The following is a 22,931-nucleotide window of genomic DNA, read 5'->3' on the forward strand; positions in this document are numbered from 1 at the left end:
AAAGTCTGGTCTCCAGAACTTCCTAAAAACTCTCAAAGTCTCTTCTGCTGCAGGTTGCTTTGTAGAACTGTTCCAGAAAACCTCACTAAACCACATGGAGGGGCCTCAAGATAGTCGTCCAAATGAAACCATACAAAAACCAAACTAGTACAACCCAAACGCTAAAGTTCGAGTACCGTAAAAAAATGTTTTAAATGTTTTTGAGTTTTAATCATAGTTTTTTCTCTTTGCTTGTTTAGTTTTGTCATCTGTGTAAAAGGTGCTAAACAAATAAAGTTGAATTGATAAACTGAATAATTGACTAACTCATGATTGTGACAACAGAAGTATTTTCATTGTGATTTAAGGGTTTATTTCATTTTTAAGGTTGGGGTTAAAATCTTGACAGAAAAAGAAGATTAAAGAAATAAACTACATAACAAAAAGCAATTAAATCAAACAAAAAAAATTAATACAATAAAACTTTTAAAAAGTTTTATTATTAAAAAGATTTAAGATTTAAGATGTAATTTTCTAATTAAACATTTAATTTTTTAATTAAATGTTTTGTCTTTTTAAAGGTTTAATAATCTAATTAAATGTTTTAAATGTTAATTTACCAGAGGATGCTTATAATCATGCTGATGTGGTCTGAATTCTACAGTATTTTAGTGACTCAATAAATGCCTAAGTTGTTTTTTTAAATGCGTTTTAGTTTTTAATAAACATTTAACAGCCTGTATGTAATCAATAAATGGCCTTTGCCTATCTTAAGAAAAATTCACTCAGAACTCTGGTATGTTAACAGTACTAAATAAATACATGCATGCACACAAAATAAGTTAATACATTAACTGTGTTAAGATAAGATTTAGATTTTTAAAGGGAGTTTATGTGTTTGCTCAGACATGAAAAATTAGAGGGAACATTGGTCTGCACTGTTTATTATTATTATTATTCTTATTATTATTATTATTATTATTATTATTATTATTATTATTATTATTATTATTATTATTATTATTATTATTATTATTATTATTTAGTACTTTCATTCAGTTCCAGAAGTACAGCTTAATTATATCGCTTATATAAAGAGTTAAATATGCATTGTGGACAAGTTTGTTTGGTCATTTACAATCAGGGTGTCACTTTGTTCCACATCTGCGCCTGCGCGTAGTGAATGCCACGTACTGGTTGACGTTGACAGTCTGGAGGGCACTTCCTGATGCTGGTGCCCGGCTCTGGCTAAGCTAGTTAACACATTACACTTTCACGGTTTGGGGGAAACCTGTGAAATACAGCGTTGTCAAGTCGTCTGATTCAGGTAATTGACGCTCTCAGATTTGCTGTCCAGTTGGATTGTGATTTAGTTTTTGCTCACACAGCGGTTTGTGTGACTGATATGCTGCTAGTTAGCATGCTATGTAGTTAGCGCTAGCTGGCTACGCAGGGAGCTAATGCTAGGCTAGCTCGCCCAAACAGGTGTCGAGACTGATTCGTGGGAAGTTACTGAACAAAAGATGCGCTAATTTGCTCTTAATTTTTAAAAGGCGAAAGAAGGACATCACTACGTTGACATTGTGCCCCCTAACTTAGCTCAGAGTGCCATTTTAAAGTAGCTATCCTATGTTGTACATGAATACGCTTTTAGCAGACGTTTCACTTTATAATAAAATCAAAGCAGGCTATCTTACGGCAACTCTTTCAGCTACACAACAGGAGATTAAATATATCACTGATTTTTACGTAGCATGCGCTGTCTATAATGTCATTATTGACATAGCAGTGGTGAAACGGCCTAACAAACGTTAGCAGGCATAGTGAATTGTTAATGGGCCACTGACAGATGACTGAGCGTCTCTTACAATCAGCGCCAGCTAAGCCTAACCCTTTAGTGGCGTTTTAAATGTCTCATTCTGATGCCCCGGAGATTAATTTGGTGGAGCCAATCTCGGTGGAAATCGGTGTGGTTGTCGTACCTATTCAGCATCACTGTATGCAAAACTTTAGCCACGACAGAATCCCTAGCATCCAGCCAATTATTCATCTGGCTAGGACGGTCAAAGCCGCAGCATTTCTGGAATTAAATTCACAGTCAGTAGTGTAACGTCCAGCTTACAACATCAGCAGGTAGCGTCATAGTTAATCCAGCTGGGGAGTCCACACGAGCAGTAACAGATCACACACTGACATCTTTATATGGATGATAATAATAATAATAACTTTATTTATATAGCACCCTTGAGAACAGCGTTCACAAAGAGCTTTGACAGTCAAAACATGCAAACAGAGACAAACAAGCAAGACATAGGAGACAAGTCAGAGCAGTCAATTAACCCTCCTGTTGTCTTCATTTATGGGCACCAAAAAATATTGTTTCCTTGTCTGAAAAAAATCCCAAAAATCAGCAAAAAAATTCCACAAATTTCTGAAAATTTGCAAAACCTTCAGGAAGAAAATTCCAATAATTCTTTAAAATTTCCCTGAAAAGTGTTTTTTTTTTTAAATTCCCCAAATTTGGCAAGAAAATTCTTGTAAATATTTTCAAAAAATGAGTAAAAATCTTGCAAAAAAATCCTAAAAATATCTAAAGTGATTACATATATATCAGTAAAACTTCTAATATTTTCTTTAAGAACATTGACATAAAAATCAACCATTGATTTTTATGTCAATGTTCTTAAGAAACATTTTTAGCATTTTTTTCCCACCAAAAATGTTCAAAATGTGGACATCAGAAGTTTGACTGTGAAAATATATATATACATTTTTCCACATTTTCAAACTTTAAAATAGGTCAATTTTGACCTGCAAGACTACACAAGGGTTAAAATAAATAGTAAAAATGATAATACATTAAATTAATAATTAGCTAGATTAGCACACAACTCAAACAAGGGAACTAGGCAGTTTGAAAATGAGAGAACGAGGTTGAGGGTTAAAATTAAAAGTAAAAAAAATTGAGAATTAAAGAATTAGAGAGAGATGACATCACACCAAAGAACCAGACAGCTAAAAGTAAAATAAAACAAGAAAGAACATCTGCAATAAACAGGACATAGTACAGAATAAAGCACTGAAACTAATTAAAGCTAAAAATAAACCTCATATAGAAGCAAATCTGTAAAAATGGGTTGTAAGAAGTGATTTAAAGGAAATTACTGACTCTGCAAGCCTTGTCTCCTTGGGCAGGTCGATCCAAAGTCGAGGGGGCCTTAATGCAGGTCTCGGATTGTCAACAAAATCTACAAATGATCATATTCTGATGGATGCTTACAATATATGTATGTAAAATAGCCACTATATTGAGCTTTGTTTTATCAAAATATTAGATTCTCTTAGGTCAAAGTCTGTAAAGAGGGCTGTAATAGCACACTGAGCTCTACGCCACTTCATACAGTGATGTTTGACCCTTAGACTCTGCACTTAAATCAGACTCTCTGATATTGTTACTAAACAGACTGTTGGATGGAATCATTAAAGGGAAACTGTCTCCTCTTTGTTGTTGTCAAGATTTCTTTAATCTAGACAGCAGAAGCTCAGTTAGGACAAAGAGGAGTATAATCTTATTGTCCTTGTTAGTCTAACATTTTAATCATACATACCAACTCTCACAGCAGCCACTTCACCCGAGCTGTTAACCTACTTTACATGCAGAGTCCTCATTTAACTATGATGTTAAAACATTTTGATGTTTCTATGCGACTCATATATCATGTTATATTTTATTCTTGAACATAGATGTACATGTAATTGTAAATAATTTAGCATCAAGCACAGTGACTGTCTTTATTTTCAGTCTCGTGGTGCGGCATGTTGCTAATTTTACATGTATGACTGTTTTGTTTTTTTTACAAACAGTATGCTAAGTTTTGTCAGTTGCCTTGCATTTATGTTGTCTTCAATAACAGGCCAAAGTGCTTCCACACATCAGACTTGACAAAGCCTCCAAGCTTTACCCTTGTTTCTTAAAAGAGGAGAATGAGTTTAGTTGAATTTACAGGAGCTGGAATAATACACCAGCAAACAATGCGCTCTGGTGGTGCTCAAAATCAGTTCAGAGGTAAAAATCGTGTCATGTTACTATTTTTATCTCGCTGCTGCTCATTCAGTGTCCTCCACAAATTCTTATTCAATCTCTGGAGTGACTTATGGCTTATGTTGTGAATTGGTGCTACATAATTAAAATCGAACCAAACACAAAGAACAGTTTCCAAAACATGTCATTAACCTAAACATTTAGAAAAGATTTCAGTTATTTATGACCTCTTAATTGTGTCATTAATCGTGCACCATTTTGTACAATCCTGCCTGCTTTGAAAAGTTTTCCCATTACTATGCATTTTAGGGTTACTTACAGACTAAATTTGAAATGGGCATTCTAGAAAGAGAGGAGGAGAACTGTGACAGCAGGCATGTTGTTTACTTGGCTGTTTTTCTAACCACCTCTCCTCTGCATGCGTTAAGTGGTGGGAGCAGAAGAGGTCGGACGGCACCATGAACGGCCAGCTGGACCTGAGCGGGAAGCTGATCATCAAAGCCCAGTTGGGCGACGACATCAGACGCATCCCGATCCATAATGAAGACATCACCTACGATGAGCTGGTGCTGATGATGCAGCGTGTCTTCAGGGGCAAGCTGCAGAGTAACGACGAGGTTACCATCAAATACAAGGATGAAGGTCAGTGAGGACAGTGACTCAGCTTCTGTCCATGTTAACTGCTCTCCGCCATGAATATCGAGAAGTTTCCTGTGAAGTTTATAGATATGATCTCAACATATGTTTTCTTGGAAGTTATAAATTGCTGTACAATTAAGCTTCCGGTGTCGTTTTTCCCTGTTTACAGATGATGACCTCATTACCATCTTTGACAGCTCTGACCTCTCCTTCGCCATCCAGTGCAGTAGAATACTCAAACTGACTTTATTTGGTGAGACATTAAAGCCTTTTCCTCTCTGTTACCCTTCCAAAAGCGTACACAGCAGTACAAGTGCTTAGTTACAGCAGGCAGTCACTGGAGGGCAGTCCAGCTCATGTTTCAGTCAACAAATCTCAGCTCCTCACTATCCAAAGAAAAGCTGTCTGCAATTTCTTTGCACTAATTTGAGATGGAATCTCCGTGCGTCTCCTAGCGCTGCTTCACCAAACAAACATTGTGACAGATAGTAAATGGAAATCTTCACAAAATCCCGTTGTGCCGGTCATAGTGGCTCTGAATCTTAATTTTAAATATGTGCCACTCCAGTTAAGTCAACAGTTATTCACTAGCTGCATGACTTCAGGTTTAGCTCACAGGAGAAGTTATTACATGAGCCAAACAGCCAGTAGGCCTCACCCTAACATATCAGTTGGGGCTTGTTTTTGTCAGTAAGTTGTGCTGTAAGTTCAGGACAAATTATTTATAGTACATTACTTGTACTACACAATGTCAGAATCTTTTCTTGCAAGTTTGTTTTCACAGACAGTTAAACATTTTCCATTCTAAAAAACATAGGTTTTTAGTAGGGATGTCTGATATTGTCATAAAAATGTAATATCGGTGAATATCGTCGTTGTTTTTTTGCCTGTCATGAAAACCGATAAATTGATGCCTGGATTTCACCGCCATTTACTGGACTAATAGAAGGAGGGAGAGTGTGAACTGTTGTTTGAGACAATTTTTAAAAAAAAAAACAATGGCATAAGTATGACATTTTTTCTATAACTTAAGTTAAAATAGCTTTGAAACATTTGAAAGCTGTGTTGCATTTGACAGTGCATCCAATGGGGCATCACAATAAAATGAGACATGATGTGTTAATTCCACCACAGGAGATATGTGACGTTACCTAAAATTAGATAAATATCCCACATATATTGGTATCGGTTGATATCAGAATCGCAAATTGAGAGTTGGACTATATCGGTTATCGGCAAAAAAGCCAATATCGGACGTCCCTAGTTATTAGTAAATTGGTGTTTATTTTTTAAAAATGCTTTATGTAACAACAACATTTTGACTTAGGAAAATGTGAACAAACAAGAAGAGCAGACAGATGCAGTGTTAATGTTAAAGGCATATTGCACATCAGTAATTGAGTTGTACTGATCAGATGTGCTGCCTGGGTTTTTGTTTTTCATTCAGTCGCAGCAAAATGTAAGCCCATGTAAGGCTACATGCACTGTGCAATCAGAATCTTTTTAAATACAAGTTTTCACTGGCAGAACATTTTACATTCCATCTATTTATATTATTCTATTACTTGTAATTCATTTAAAGCCAGGGCGATGTTCTGTACTTTGCTGTTATTATTATTCATATAAATAGTCCTAGAGATTTGCCAGTACAGGAATATGCATATAAATAGAAATCAGACTTGTTAAGTTCTTGGAATAATTCTGTTAGCTGTGAAAAACTTTCAAACTTTCCTGTTAAGTTAAAAATACAGTAATACGCACGCACGCACACACACACACACACACTCTCAGTCTACTTTAGAATCTGTAATAACAACATGATGTTGTTCCCTTTGCTCTGATCTCAGTTACTCTGTCGTCCTGCCGCTGCTATTATTAGCCAGAGGGCTACAAATTACTTTTTTCTTTCTTTCTACAAAAAAAGATGTATTTTACTTCCTACAAATCAAAACTGAGTGCTGGCTCATCATCACATGTCACGACCTCACGTGGAAATTATGCTGTCCAACATGTGTGAAGACTTAAAGGCAGAGAGAGTAGCTGGAATCTGACGGCGGCCTGCGTCTCAGCGCTGCGCCTCATCACCCCATGCGTCTCTGTTCAGCATTATCCACTCAGACAGAGAAACTTGTGTGAGAATAGAATGTAGCGCGATCTCCAGTCTCACATTCATTCTTTCGCAGTGGAAATTTCACTCCTCGGTCAATTTGAAGCGAGAAGAAAAGAGTTGGAAGTAGTTCTAGGTGCCCGTGTGGTACAGGTCACGTAGGGTTGAAGATTGGGTTTCCCGCATGTTGACGGGTTTCTGTTTGTCAAGTGTTCAGTGCAACAAACCAGTGGCCTTTCTCCTAGTGGTGCCGTTGTTAGTTAAATGCTTAGCTGGCAGGGTGTGGTGGTGATGATGATGAAGCTCAAAGTCTCTGTTGATCTGGCTGCTACTGTGAATGGCTCTGTGGAATCAACCATGTGATCGATGATCCCTGTAATCCCAGGTATTTACAGTGTGGAGCCAACAGAAATGAGACAGATCATCATTCATAACGTGCACCTATTTACTGTAGAGCTGCCCACTTTTCCAAAATTCCGGCATCCGCTGTGTTTATTTAACATTATGCTGATGTTACATTATTAAATCAGTGTTTGTGTTGAGCTGTAATTTCTGTCGGTCATTATTTACTAACAACATGTTTCCAGCCTAATGTGTTTGGATGTTCATGGTTGTATAGGAGCCCCAATATTTCAGCTGTTAGTCCCTATAAACACTTACATTTTTAATCAGTCTGTAGGCATTCAAGTGTTTGTGGGAGTGTGAGCCCACGCTTCTTGGTTTTTCCTGCCACATTTGGTTTGCTTTGCCATCTGCTGGAGCTGTTGACACTTTTCCTGCACAGTTTAAACAAGATATTCCAGAGTCCACGGCTGTAGCTCGCAACTAGACCATAATCTGTGTCAACAAGCAGTTCAAGCTCAAGATGGCAAATGGGAAACGATCGTAATTAATGAGACACAGACTCGGCAGTGTGCTAAAATGTCCCTTTAATAAAGGTATGGGCTGCTAGGGAATTGTTGTATGTTGTAAAAAGGGCACAAGAGTGTAGTTCTGTCCATCTTCTTGAAATGAACACACAACCGGAGCGGTCTGTGCAGAGATGGGGAAGTGTTTGACTTTACTGGACCCATTTCCCAAATAAATGTGAAGAATTTGTGTGATTTGCTCACTTGGGTTCCCTTTCTTCGTTTTATTATCTGCAGTGAACGGTCAGCCGAGGCCTTTGGAATCCAGTCAGGTGAAATATCTGCGCAGGGAGCTCATTGAGCTCAGGAATAAAGTCAACAACCTCCTTGATAGCCTGGAGCCCCCCACAGAGCCGGGTCTGGCTGCCACAGCACCGGATAGTGGTAAGCATGAATCAGACCAACAGATATTAGCTTACTGGAGATGTATTAGTGCACAAAGGCTGTTCTCAGATACGAAATATGAAACTGTCACTGTTGTGTATTTTGTTTTCCACTGACAGGTTGTTTTTTTTTTTTTCAACAAGTAAATGTCCAAAATTTGCATCTTTTTATGCAACATGTTTTGACATATGTCAGGATTGCTTATGTGTTTACAGTGAAAGATTTTAAGCAGTCAAATAGTGACTTCAATATTCAATTCACTGTAGAATAGAATAGTTTTATTGTCATCATCCATGGGGGCATGACAAAACTATAAATAGCTTCCGCTGGACGGTGCATTGATAACATGCAATAAGAAATATAATGTCAGCATTAAATAATAAAATCCAATGTATATATAAAACAAGACAATATTCAAAATGACAACATATGCAAAGGAGACCAGATATATACATTAAGGGAAGTAAATTAAATGAAATAAAAAATGATAGAATAAATATGGTCAGGAAATTGTATGTAAGCAGGACTTGAACCATTAACTGTTCATTCATATAGTGCCAGATCATAACATATTTCATTTCAGGGCACTTTACAGAGTAAGGTCAAGATATAGCAGCGCTACAGAGATCTCAAAAATCCACAATCAGTATTTATTTGTTTATTTACCTTTATTTAACCAGGAGGTCCCATTGAGATTAGAGATCTCTTTTACAAGAGAGACCTGGCCAAGGTAGCAGCCAAACAAAATGTAAAAGTTATATAAAAAAGACACATGATACACAAAATAAACAATAAAACAGAATGACAGCTATACAAGGACAGTGACATTCCTCCTTCACTGCATTCTTTATGATATTCTTAAACTCATTAATGGATATGAATGTTTCTAGTTTAAGAGTTTTTTGAAGATTTTTCCATGATTGTGGTGCATGATGGGAGAACGCTGTTCTGTCAAAGTCTGTTAGAGTCTGGGGAACATTCAAAAGCAACCACTTGGAGGTTTGCAGATGGTAGCTACTAGAACTAAAAGTGAGAAGGATCCTGAGGTATTCTGGGCCCAGCAGAGCTTTATAGATGAACATAGACCAGTTTAGTTGTCTACGAATGCTTAGCGACGTCCAGCTAACCAGATCATAGAGAATACAGCGGTGAGTGAGAGATTTTGCTTTGGAAATGAAACGCAGTGAAGCCTGATGCACTGAATCAAGTCTGTTTAAGGTGGAGGAGGCTGCATGGCTGGACAGTAGATCACCAGAATCAGTCACAGATAGAAAGGTGGTTTCCACAAGTTTTTTCTTTGCAGAGAATGTAAAGCATGTTTTGTTTTTTAAATAAAACCAATCTTCAATTTGCGTTTAACTAAATTAGAGATATGTATATTAAATGAAGGCTTTTCATCGATCCATAATCCCAATAAGATAGGAGGACACCCTTTCACGTAGGGCTTCAATACATGCGCTCTTTGCTATTTCTTAAGCTGGTTACAGTCTTTCCCAACTGGTATTTAAATGGTTTCATGTAAATATTCTTTATTTCTGCCTTTTCGTGTAAAAAAACAAAACAAAAAAAACGACATATTTGGGTTCAAATTTTAAATTTGGACAGTAGTTTTCAGCACTCAGTGAAGAGAGACTCGTGTCGACAGTGTTTCTTTATTTGATATCTCCTGCTTTGTTGTTGTTGTTTTTTGTTTCTTTCAGATCTCAAACCACCACGTATGTTCAGTCTCTTAATCTCATTGATGTGGATAATGTGACCTCCTTAACTAATCACAGTGTTCCACAGTTTTATTGCCAGAATTGAAGAGCTACATCCCACAAAGACTGGCACCAGACTGAGACAGTTTACAAGAGTCAGTGACTGGTGGAATCATTTACATTCTTTAAAAGAGTATTTGTCAGCAGTTCTACACTAAATTGTTACATACTGCATACATACTGGTTCAGTCCAGTATGATTGCGGTCATTCTCCCCTCACGTTTGCACACGTCAAGCAAAAGCAGGCCCTTTCATTATAATCATAGCAGAGACCGAAGCATTTATGTGAGGAACATGTGAAGTCATATTTTAGGATGGTCATTTTGTGCCAGTTTCACTTTCAGCTTTAGGCAACTTTTAATTTCTTGAAAACTCCTCAAAAAATACATTCTCAAATGTGATTTTCCTGGAAACAAGCAGACGATCTTTAGTTTGCAATCTAGCACCATGCTGAGACAACAGGTGGATTTGATTTCTGAGTCAAATGCAAGGATGTAATCAGGGTCTTTTATGAGGATTTGGCAGTGTTCATTTTTAAACCGTGAACTTTGTAAAGGAATGCTCAAACCGTCATCCCCCGTGTATGACATGTTTGTGTTCATGGTGTAGTAACAGGCCTGTTTATGATCCACCCAGAATGCGGCATGTGTGCGTTGTATCGTTGCCACATGTTCTCCTCACCTCTGCTGATGCTGTAACTTTTTTTTTTTCTCGCTGTGTTTTGTAGAATCAGTGGATGGACGTGAAGGTAAAGTTGTGGCGGCAGACCCCACAGTGAAACAGGCCACTCCAGTCAGTGCAGCCAGCATGTCAGCCTTCGACCCGTTAAAAAACCAGGACGAGGTCAACAAGAATGTCATCTCCGCTTTTGGCCTGAGTGAAGACCAGGCCCCAGGTATTAAACCAACTAAGAGATGGAGTACAGCGGTCCCTTGTCTATAGCGGGGCTTATGTTCCAGACCCACAGACCATATTTATTTTATTTTTTTATATATATATTTAAGGCTTTATAAACCATCTCCACACACTGCAGAGCAACACTGTGCGCAGCCGTCAGACCTCTGTGTGAAATGGACAAAGCCAGATGCTGAATGCTGCTGCACACGGGAGACAGAGGAGACTGATGCTATGGTCACTGCACCAATCAGCACCCAGCACATTTTTTTTTGACTAAATATTCTTTTCAGATGTTTTAATTATTATTTTTTTTATATATATTTTTATATTGGTTTCACTTTTTAGGCTAGAAAATGCTTATTTTACCGCTAAAATAATTTAAATAATCCAGCAATCGCAGAGCCAGTCGCTATGACTGAACTGTTGTGCTGCAATGCACCATGGGAGTTCAGCATTTTGTTTAAATGTCATTATTGTGGTTTATGCTAGCGTTACAGTATTATTAGTGGGTTTTTTTTTTGTTGTTTTGTGGTTTACTCAGCCTAGTTAGTTTTGGTAAAATGTTGTCAGGACCGTGAGTGTGAAGTGTGTTTGATTACTTCCTGCCACATTTTCTATAGTGCTGCTCTGTGTGTGTGTCAAAATAAAAGCATCTGCTAGTTGCAGAGTGCATAAAAAGCAGATATCCTTTCTCCAGCGTTGTTCTACAACACAGCTCGCCACAATAATGAATATATAAAAATAATGATGTACCTCAACATCCCGTGATATAGTGAAAAATCCGTGATACAGTGAGACCGCGATATGATGAGGGAACACTGTATATGTTTTGTTTTGTTGTGTAAAACTTTCATCGGACCCCCTGAACCTCTGCTTCGGTCTGAGCAGCTCCCCCAGCGGTGGCACCAGAGGAGCGTTCAGGAACCCCTGACAGCATCGCTTCCTCCTCATCTGCAGCACCTCAGCCAGGAGTGCCCCCCCAGCCACAGGCCCCCTATGCTGCAGTACAGCAGGGACCCCCAGCCGGCATGGAAGGTGAGACGCACACACAACTATTGTACTAAACAGGGTGTGTCTAGGAAGGGAAGCACACTGGCATAATGTCCTAATGAACACCGGGAGTCAGAGATCCTGCAGTGTAGGTGGTTGAGCAATTACATGTTTTACAGCTTTGCTTTTAAACGGGATGTTTTTCCGTCGTTTCCACCAAAGCAGCTTTACTAAAATGTCACCCTCTGTTGAGTAAGCAAAATGACATGTCACAAAGCGCCTCACAATGAAAGATAAAACACTGTTACCACTTTATTGGGCACACTTTGTTAAAATTATTAAATTTAATATAACAGATTTACCAATCCTACTGTCTCAACAGTAATAATTTAGTGTTAACCCTCGTGTCGTCCTGCGGGTCAAAATTGACCCGTTTTAAAGTTTGAAAATGTGGAAAAAAATATGTTTTCACGGTGAAACTTCTGCTGTCCACATTTTCAACATTTTTGGGAAATCTTTGAACATTTTTTGGTGGAAAAAAGAAATGTTGAAAATGTTTCTTAAGAACATTCACATAAAAATCAACCAAAATCCAGCGAAATTTGCTGGATTTTGGTTGATTTTTATGTGAATGTTCTTAAAGAAAATATTAGAAATTTTACTGATATATATGGAATCATTTTAGATATTTTTAGGATTTTTTTGGAAGATTTTTACTCATTTTTTGAAAATATTTACAAGAATTTTTTTGCCAAATTTGGGGGATTTTTTTTTTTTTTTTTTTAAATAAAACTTTTAAGGGAAACTTTTAAAGAATTATTGGAATTTTCTTCCTGAAGGTTTTGCAAATTTTCAGAAATTTGAGGAATTTTTTGCAGAATTTTTGGATTGTTTTCAGACAAGTAAGCGATATTTTTTGGTGCCTGTAAATGAGGACAACAGGAGGGTTAAAATGTTGGAGGTCATTCACTTTAACGATCATTTTGGAGGATGTAGTTTGTGGTGCTGTTTCTCTTTCAGTATTGCTACACACAGAGAAGAGGTTTCTGCCTTCTTCTTCTTCTGTCTTGATCACTATAATTCTGCTGCTGAACCAGTCATATATTCCATATGTATGTAATTTAGCAACACAAAAGCCTCTACTGTAGGAAGATTGCACCAACAGCTCCCATTCTGCTACCATCGTGTCTTGTCAATTTAATTCCATTATTTGCTTTTTATCGCTCAGTGGATTTTTCTTCCTACTTTCATCCTGCCAGCGATCTGTAATAAATTAGATCAGGCTGATGTTAATGGAGTAGAAGAAATACTGTTTGGATGTGAATGGAATAAATGGAATGAAACTAAGAAAATTATGCTGTGAGTAATTCAAATTAAAAGAGCAAATTGAGGATATTGCATAGATTAAATGTACCATGTCTTTACTCTGATTTACATTGACATATGTTTCCCATCTCCAAATTCATAGCTTGCAGTGTGAGCTTGTTTCATTTTCTGGCAATTGGATGCATTCTGCTGTTGATGCAGCGGGCTTCTTTGAAAGAGAAACAATCCCTGAGTTGCATCGTGGTGTAATCTTAAACACAGCGTAAACAAGACTGTCCACAGAATCAGTATTTATCTCACTCAGCAGAAGCTTTAGAGCGGCTCTCCCTCGTGAGCATTCTTCAACATCCACACGTTTGATCTGAACCAAAGGCCTAGATGAAGATAAATGAACAAAAGTAGAGGCAGCGTATTGGAAAACAATCCCAGATGAGGTCCATGCAGGTTCAGCCGCAGAGGTGAAGCATTCTGTATCGTTTCCCACATCGCTGTGAGCTCGTTGGGTTGTTTTTAACTCGCAGTTTGGCCCAGATTGATGCCACTGGAGCACAGAATCCGCCTCATGTTGCACCCTGTGAGAGCTGGAATTTGCTCGCACCGCTGACTCCTGAGCACACCTGCAGCACTGAGCATCAGCACACATGTTGGATGAATATTTTCATTTAACTGGTGGTTTGCGGTTTGGCCTGGTTGTGGCGGACCTATCAACAGGGCTTAGTGAATGTTTAGTTGGTCCAGAAGGAGGTCTTATTTAGTCACTGGGTTAGGAAATGATACGTCATGTTGCTCACAAACAACCAACTAAACAGAAAGTTATTCATGTTCTTTGTTCAGCTCAGTTGAGTAGCTTGTTCTTGCTTGACGTGGTGATGTTAGGGATGCCATCGTGGAGGTCTTTAGACAATTAGTTCAAGCTGTGCATGGGTACCCAAACAGGCAGCCCGGCTTAACGTACCGCACGGAATGAGAGGGCATGTTTTTGTAGATTTTACTGCTTTGTAATAGTTTCAAGTTGCTGTATCAACATTATACAGGGGGTCCTCAAAACTAGTTGATGAATACGTCGTCACGCGGCGCTATAAGACGGCTTTGTTTCCATTCTCCGGTTGTACGCCACCTTGGATTGTACTACATTCACTAACTTTTTGTCCTTCATTATGGCTCCCAGCGTAAGTCAGACTCTTCTGATGCTTGGAAGAAAAGGAAAGCCGTCTGCATGGAAGTGAAATTAGATAGAATAAAACGCTGGGAACAGGGCCAAACACCAACCAACATGTGTCAAGTTGTAAAAACTTATTGTAGCGACCCTCTGTGATGAATGAGTGAGACTTTATCTGGTTCTCTGCTGGTTTATTGAACCTTCACACAGGCTACTGTGGACCGTAGCCAATGCCAGAATAACTAGAAAAACCCCATAACTTAGCTCCAGAATTAGCCACCGTTCCCAGCTCTCTCTACTGCTGACTCTCAGCCAATCAGAGATGAGCTAACTAAACATGGCACGTTCACTGACATTAGGTAAATCTGGAACTGAACAATAAACATTGAAACCTCAACATCAACAATATCAGTCCATTACAATATTCTGTTATCTTCTTGTAAAATGACTCCTACATGCATGAAAGTCGTTGGTATTCATGACTTTTATGATCGATATAGTGGTGCACAGAAAGGCTTTTTTTTTTTTTTTTTTTTTTAAACCTTATTGGCCGGAGTTCTGACTTACGGTGAAAATCAACTTACATAGATCAGTAGGCACGGGACTCTGATGTAAGTTAAAGTTCTCTCTGTTTTTTCTCCTGGTTGTGTGGAAATTCTCATCATATACAGGATGTCCTTGTGATAAGCATAGTATTGTTACACACTGGTGGCTCTTTATTGAATTTATTGCCACAGTGTAGTCAATCTACTGCCAGATATGATGAGCCAAATGTGCAGGACACACCTCTGACCTGTGTGTCAGCTGTAAGGTCTGTGATAGGACAGAACTAGTGAACATGTGGACAAAGAAGTCCAAATGAAAACAGAGATGTCCTGGCTGGTTGTGGTTGTTTTCAGGCGTCACTTTGAAGAGTTCTATTCTCCTGGTTAATCTATAATTTGTATCATATGATTAATTTATAGGTGTTATTTGTAATTGTGGAGAAAGATTGTGGATATTTAGCTTGTTTGCATATTCAGATAACATGGTCAGATTTGCTTTCCCTCTTGATCTGCACTGAATAGACAGACACTCATAATATCAATATGTAACACTCCCATTGCAAACATTTGAAAAACATACACTGAACACAGGAAAACAACATTTAGGTGGACATCATCCAGTAGGATTAAGTAACTTGTGATAAATATCGTGCCAGATTTAGTAGTTGCAGTTGTTGTTTCAGTTTGTTGGACACATTTAATGAATATTCAGTACAGAATGGGTAACATATAGTTAAATCCTGCTAATAACAACAAATTTGGAACGAAACTGATGTGATGTGTCTGTGGGATACATCATACAAAACCATGTGAAAACTGGTCCAGGTCGTGTTCGGTGTGTAGGCAGTTAGATGTTTGTTTAGTTGACATTAGCTGTTATAAGTTCATTACGGTTTTCTTCTGTGCCCAGCTGGACAGAAGAAAAAAGAAAAAGCTCATTTCCCCACCGAGTAAAGAATCATTATTGGACACCATCCTCTAATCTTCTAGAAGGTTCTTAGATTCACCTCCAACATGGCAACAAACGGGTTCCTCATCCATTCCTTAGAGTTTCCTGGTTTCTTTTCTTACTTCCAAGGCTGCAGATGGTTGGCACACAAGTACAGTAAACTGGATCCTATGCCGTCGACCTTTTCCTCACTCTTTGCCCTCAAGTTGGTCTCATCTCTGGTTGCAGACTGTTAGCATGACAGCATCACGGCCAGTCTTTGCATGAGGATTTATAAAAGGTGAGATCGGACGGCAGTAGCGCATGTGTGGCCTTTTAAAGGTAGCCTGAGGCACACTTTTAATGCAAGCTTAGGTTACTTGTTACCATAAGAATGCTGCTAACAAGATCCATAAGCAGATGGTAAAGATTTCACCCTGATGCTGATGGACTCTTGGCAATAACTTTATACACACACGTGCATACGTAACAGCAGCTCAGACAGTTGCACGGAGCTCCTTATCTGATGGGCAGACGTGTTCGGTGTGAAATGTTTATTTAAAATTAGAATGTCGTTCTCATGACTCCTCCTTCAGACATGTGGAGAGGTCAGCAGGACTGCAGCCAGTGAAAAGCTACCTGCTCGCTGTCTTCAGCCATAACTTTGTCCCTGATGACTGACCTCTTGGCTCATGCTGGAGGGAAACAAACCCCGGTGCTAAAGAGGTCTAGCAGCCACGCAACCTTCCATCGCTCTTACATAACACTTATGATGGATTACAGACGAGGAGAACGGCTGAAGAAGCAGCCAATTTCACACACATGCCTCCTCAAACAGTAAAGACCATAATGTTCATGTTAAGGGAGAGAGCAGATGGTTGCCACATAACTTTGTTTAGAAAAAGACACTGTTCCTAGATGACTATTTAGTTGTCAAGTGTCTCCCAGACCTATGAAAACAGCATGAGGCATTTTAGTATTTCCAGGAGCAGCTTGGACGATACAGTAAATATGTTTCCCAGTATTTCCTTGAGGACAGTAATAGTGTTTGTGTTGAATTCTGAAGATTTTCAATAACATGCAGCCACATGGACTAGGTATGCGGCTGATCTGATCCAGTTTTGGGTTCCAATACCAACGTGATTCACGGATCAGAAATTTCCGATCCATGATCCACATCTATGCTTTAATGTTGTCTGCTGAAATGACTCCACAAGTGATTCCCTGCCGGCTGCTCTGGAGGCGAGCATTGAGCAGCGCTGTGGCTAACCAGCTTTTCATCACAACACGTCCGCTGTGTGGAAACATTTTACACCAGAAACACTGCAATTTAACCCTCCTACGTTAAACGTTAAGATAATTAGAGAATTTACTCAATATTTGTCCAGTTTTAAAGAGTTTTTATTCAGGTCCAGCTGCTGAAATGTGTTTAAAATGCAGAAATTAGCCTTTTCTTTTTTTTTGTGAGCTTCTTTTCTAGATACTTAAATTTTCTAACAAATAGTTTCTTCATTTTTGACAAACACCAAACATTTTTACCTTCTAACAAACTGTGCCGACTATATGATTAAATATCTTTCTGGACTTCTGGGGTTTCATAGATTCTTGAGCAGAACCAGAAATCTGAGAATCTTTGAAGGTTTCGATGCTTTTAGACCCCAAAGAACTCTGATGAACAAATGTGTGCAGGACACTGAAAATGCATCATCACATTAATTTTGTATGAAAGGTTGGAAAATATGAAGAAAAAAAACATGTTGATCATTTATTTAGAGACGTTAAATATAATAGGAGGGTTAAATGTTCAGATATTTAGAGAATTTATTCAACATTTGTCCAGTTTTAAAGTGATTTTATTCGGGTTCAGGAGTTGAAAAGTCTTCAGTGAACACCAGACATTTTTATCTTCTAAATTGTGTTAGAGAAGTTTACCCTTTAAAAATATTGACAGTCAATTTGAAAGCCCTTACAGTTGCATATTTTTTTTCAGGATGGGATTTTTCCTGTTAACAGGATTTCCTGTATTTCTGACTTCCTTTTCTGACCTTACCTCAAGTTTCCTTTTAGGCATACATTCGTACATATCATACTTGCCTGTAGAGAGGAGTTTATTACAGCCTCATATTAAATCTACAATAATAATAATAATAATAATAATAATAAAGCAAACAGAGCTCTGGTATCGGAATAGTATCGGTGTCGACAGATATCCAAATTCAGGTATTGGGATTGGATCGGAAGTGAAAAAATGTGGATCGGTGCATCCCTAACATGGACCCTTATTTTAGCAGCGCACTGAGGTTAACTCGGCACAGAATAATGTGATCAGAGTCTCTTTAAGCCTTGCTGTGTCTTAATGTCATCTCTCCCAAATATGCATCAAATCAGCATGAGTTTTTACCAGGAGCCCTCTCTCATTATGCCTCCTCTCTTTGTGCTTTGCATGTGTTGTCACCCCAATCACTGTGCCTGCAGGAGATTTAGGGGTTAGATTTAGGCCTTCTTACGGGGGACTATAGTGTGCCAAGTTTTGCTGAATACTCAGTCATTTAATGAAACATTTCACAAGAAAAATAAAAACATTTCAACATTTTTTAAACGTATAAAGATGTGCAATGACATCACTGTCCAGGATGATATATTCGTGTTTACTGGTCGTACGTCTCAAAAAGTGATGAACACAATGTTTTCTTGGAAATTCTTGAATGAATTCCTATTTCGGGCCTCTAGCGGAGATGATTGGTCACCATTCTCCATCTGTGCATGTAGGCAGTGTGGCCCGGTGAAGTCAGAGTTATTCAGAGCGCTGCAGGAAGTCACCGTTTGCAAACACAGACACGTCTGCTGGGTGCACGTGACATCCGTGTTGTGATGCGGGAACATGTGTGTCTGCGTGTCTATAGCGTGTTTACGTCTGCTGCACTGTCGCCCCGAGCCAGATCTTACTGTAATGCGCCAAAGAGCGATTTCTGCAGGAGATTAACAAGAAATAGTTACATTAAAGAGCTTGCAGTTGTTATCATTCAAAGCGTTACTCTGTCCAGATGCACAGGTGTTTCCATGACGATACTGGCACCCCATTTACACTTAGTCTCACGTGTGTCTGAGGGAATATTAGACGCTGAAAAAAGCCAAGTGTAAATGCAAACAAGAGGCTTTCAAGATGGAGAAAATGTGTAAATAAACGCTTCCATCTTTCTAAGGTGCATAAATAATCTTTATTCCACTCAAAAGCCACTAAATCAGCACATCCTCTGTGGCGGAAGCCAGCTTAAGTTACACAGAATTAGCTGTTGAAAAGATGCTCCAGATGTTGGAGCGATTGTCTGATCTTGATCTGTTTCACTCTCGAATAATCCAAAAGGGCGAGAGAACCAGGGAGGGCAATAAAACTTTTGTCTTGCCTGTAGTAAATAATAGTTAAGTGATTTGTTATATTTATGGTTCTTCTAGTGTTATTTAAGAAATTACACTGAATATCAGCCATTTACTCACTTGTGCATTTACACAATCTGGAAATATGCAGTTTTTTTGCATCTTCTATTTATATACTATACTAAATCTGTACATATGTTTGCATACAACTGCGATTCGTATGTACATTTTGCTCCACTGTAAATTATTACATTTTTGTAACTGTTCAGCATCAGTCACACCACTGTTTTTATAGTGTTCTAAACCCTTTATCAGGCAAGTCATCATATTTGGTAACTTCTACACATTAAATATGGCATTGCTCCCGCCTCTCAGTGAGGTGGAAAAGCATGTGGTTTCCACCCAGCCAATCAGCGAAGATCACTCTACGTTACATCACACTACATTGTGGTATTTGACCAATTAGAGGCCTGGAATGGATCAAACTTCCTCTTTTCTCCAAACTTGGAAAAAGACAGACTTGCTGCTCAGTCCTCTTCCATATTTGTGGTCGAAACGTCAAAACTAACCGTGGTTAGTTGACCAAACTCACACATTTTACGGTTGAGTGGTTGTGCCAAGAGATGATACATACATCTCTAAGAATGTTTTTTTTTTTCTTTTTAAAAACCACTATCGGGCAAAGAGCTATATATGGTAACTTCACTGGCCTTAAATTTCAACATGATTATTTAAAATTTGGAAAATGTCACAAAAGTAAAAAAGTCTTATGTCCTCCAATAACAGTCTGGGGTTAAAATTTTGAATTTCAAAATATTTCAGTGAGTGCCTTTTAAAGGGTTAATGCAACAAATAAGCTATCCTTACTGCAGTTAGCTATATCCCTGTTTTCAGAAGTTACACTTGCACCCTCTACCTCTCAACCGCCCCAGCCAGCAGCAGATGGGTCCCCCACATAAAGAGCCGGGTTCTGCTCAAGGTTTCTTCCCTGTTAAAAGGGTGTTTTTCTTGCCGCTGTGGCCTTAGAGCTGCTCTGGGGGTTCATATGGGTTCTGTAAAGCATCTTGAGACAATTTGACTGTAATTGGTGCTATATAAATAAAATTAAATTGAATTCAATTGAATACAAGGAGCCATGATGAAGGGCAAAAAGTTAGTGAATGTAGCACAATCCAAGGTGGCGTACAACCAGAGAATGGAAACAAAATCGTCTTATAGCACCACATGATGACGTATTCATCCGCTGTGCTTGTCAACTAGTTCCATGTAACGACGATATGCCGTAGGTCGATGACATCGTACACCAAGGACCCCCTGCATTTACTATATTGTTGTATTTGCAGATTTCTTGCTGTACTGGTGTCTGTGTGAAAGCAGTGGACAGGATTGCTGCTTAGTTTCATTGTAAACCATGCAATGACAGGAAAATCTATTCTGGTTAAATCACTGCTAGTGAAACGGCTTCAGTGCTTTTAAGTTCCTGTCAGAACTGAAGGAGGACAGATCTGCATGTAGCCCCGAAAAACAATGAAGCTTTACAATCAGAAACCTAACAGAAATAGTTCAACTACATCTGGATTTTCTCTCTGTATGAGATACTCAGCAGTGTAAATGAGGACAGACTGAAGCTACGTGTCCACTAGATCTGGCAGTTTCCCTCATCCCATTTATTGTCTATGTGAAATGCACCGTGTTGCATGCTGGTCTCCCTGGAAAGGGCTGCAGCTCATTTGCATAAAGTAGACTCAACTTGTACTTTATGCAAATTTGATGCGGCGTGTGGAGATCCCATGCATCACAAAACTTTCATTAAACGTCTGAACTAGCCGTCAGTGACCTAAAACCAGGACAGATTCAGCTGCTGCACAGATTATTTCTCACCTCAGATGCTTTCAGAAATACTTTTTGTTGAACTGTTTTCATAATAAAAGAGAAAGTTTGCAAGCGGACCATGATGGTCCGACTTGAAACCCAGGAGCAGACAGCTCCCGAGTTGATGTGTTTGTCCAATCAGGGGCAGGATAGTTGGAGAAGAAGGAAGTAGGAGTTGAACAGGAGTTACATGTGGGAAAAAGGCATCTAGTGGACACGTAGCATCAGTGAATAGCAGCTGGTGCTGATGCTGGATGATGTCTGCTGGTTGAGTACTGATCAGGTTTGTCCGTCCCTCTTCAGGTCAGGTGTACCAGCAGTACCAGGCTCCAGGTGGATACCCGCCTCAGCAACCAGGCGCCCCGCCGCAGCAGTACGGTATGCAGTACCCTGGTAAGAATAAAGCTGATAGAAAGAAAACTAGCTAGCTGGATATCTTTGATTTGTGCAGTGAATTAACCAGACTCCTGTCCTTCCTCTCCCAGCAGGATACAGTCCCCAGGCTGGAGCCCCTCAGCCTGGTCCTCCACAGCCACCACAGCAGCAGCAGCAGTTCCAGAACTACGCCCCTCCCTCCTCCCAGGCTCCGGCCCCTGGTCAGGCCCCAGCTCCAGGCTTCCAGGGTGGGCAGCAGCAGCCCCACCCGTCTCAGGGAGCCCAGCAGTATCCACCAGGAGCCTTCCCCGCCCAAAACTATACCTCCCAGGCCTCCCAGCCTGCTAACTACAGCATGCCGCCCAGCTCCCAGCCCAGCTCAGGGTACCCGCCCCGCCCAGGATACACCCCACCTCCAGGCAGCACTGTCACCCCTCCACCCGGAGCTGCTAACCCGTACGCCCGCAACCGCCCCCCTTACGGCCAGGGCTACACTCAGCCAGGCCCCGGATACCGGTAAAAGAGGATGCTACCGATCCTCACGCACCCCAAAACCCCTCATCCTAGATGTGGCTCCAGCTGTTTGGAGTGGGTGCAGGTTTACTGCCCTGCACCCCCCCCCACCCCCACCCCCCCCACCCCCCCACCCGTACAAATATCAAGTCCAAATATGAAACAAGCAACCCCCCTCAGTCTGATGGTTAGTGTTTGTACACCGTCTCTCCTACGTACCACTCTGTTCTGACCCCGTGTTATTTTTCTTTCTTCTGTCTCCTCCACTGTCTGCTCAGCCTTCTCGTATCCGTCGTCGTATAAAAACCAGTCTGTATGCACACCCCTGGGAGACCAAAACAGGCTGTTTATCGTCCCTTTCGACAGTAACGCTTCATTTTGCGAGAGATCAGCGGCCATTCTGCATTTGCGACAAAAGAATCTCCGCGTAGATGCATCCATCAGACACTATCTCAATGAAAAGTTACCCCGTTGTTGTCTTTTTTTTGTTCGTTTTGTCTTTATTTGATCAACTCGCCACCATGTCGGTATTAATGATGTGTCGATGAAACTGCCCCATGTTGGGAACACTAGCTAAGTGATGGCTAATGGGAGGTGCACATCCCTGCGTCATGAAGTCTTCTGTTTAGCTGCTTCTATCACCTCCAGTAAAGCTTGCTATTCCTTTCTCTCTTTATCTTATCACTGGTTTTTACTAATATATCAAATTGAATTCCACCTTCAAGTGAGATTAGCTGTTTATGTATAAACTGTAACATTTTTTTCTTGAACCTAATAAATGATTGAGACCCAGTTGGAGTCCCTAATCTTTTTGTTTTCATCCTGTGTTCCTCTTGGCTCTCAACGCTCTCCCTCGCCGTGGTTTGTGAGTTCATGTCTCGGTTAAGTTTGGCTTGCCTCTTCCTCTTCTCCCCCACCCGAATTTGGAAAACTGTGGTAATGCTGGTATTCTTATTTTGTTTTTCCTGCCTGTGGGTTGTGGTTGGCTGAGACATGTGGCGGGGGAGTGTGTGGTTGGTCTTTTCTTGTCAAACTGTCTTGGCGAGTGAGAAGAACTGAGTTTATTAAAGATAATTTAGAAAAGAGTGTACAACATTGTTCTGTGCCTCGTCTGGGCCAAATAGAAATCACTCTT

At 39.7% G+C, this 22,931-nt stretch overlaps 1 protein-coding gene across 2 annotated transcripts; it reads left to right on the forward strand.

Moving 5' to 3' along the window:
* Positions 1-1,147: 1,147 nt before the first annotated feature.
* tfg (trafficking from ER to golgi regulator) lies at positions 1,148-22,588 on the forward strand. 2 transcript variants are annotated; one of them, XM_023276735.3, is made up of 8 exons: positions 1,148-1,306; positions 4,450-4,663; positions 4,830-4,913; positions 7,913-8,059; positions 10,544-10,711; positions 11,602-11,748; positions 21,212-21,301; positions 21,394-22,588. In XM_023276735.3, exons 2-8 carry the CDS (start codon positions 4,480-4,482, stop codon positions 21,801-21,803), a joined length of 1,230 nt encoding a protein of 409 aa, XP_023132503.1. In that variant the 5' UTR covers positions 1,148-1,306; positions 4,450-4,479; the 3' UTR covers positions 21,804-22,588. The 2 variants fall into 2 exon arrangements, with proteins under 2 accessions (XP_023132503.1, XP_023132504.1); XM_023276736.3 differs by having other exon boundaries at positions 21,397-22,588.
* The last annotated feature ends 343 nt before the right edge of the window (positions 22,589-22,931 follow it).

The sequence above is a fragment of the Amphiprion ocellaris genome, chromosome 11 (genome assembly GCF_022539595.1).
Source record: "Amphiprion ocellaris isolate individual 3 ecotype Okinawa chromosome 11, ASM2253959v1, whole genome shotgun sequence".
Classification (NCBI taxonomy): Eukaryota; Metazoa; Chordata; class Actinopteri; family Pomacentridae; genus Amphiprion; species Amphiprion ocellaris.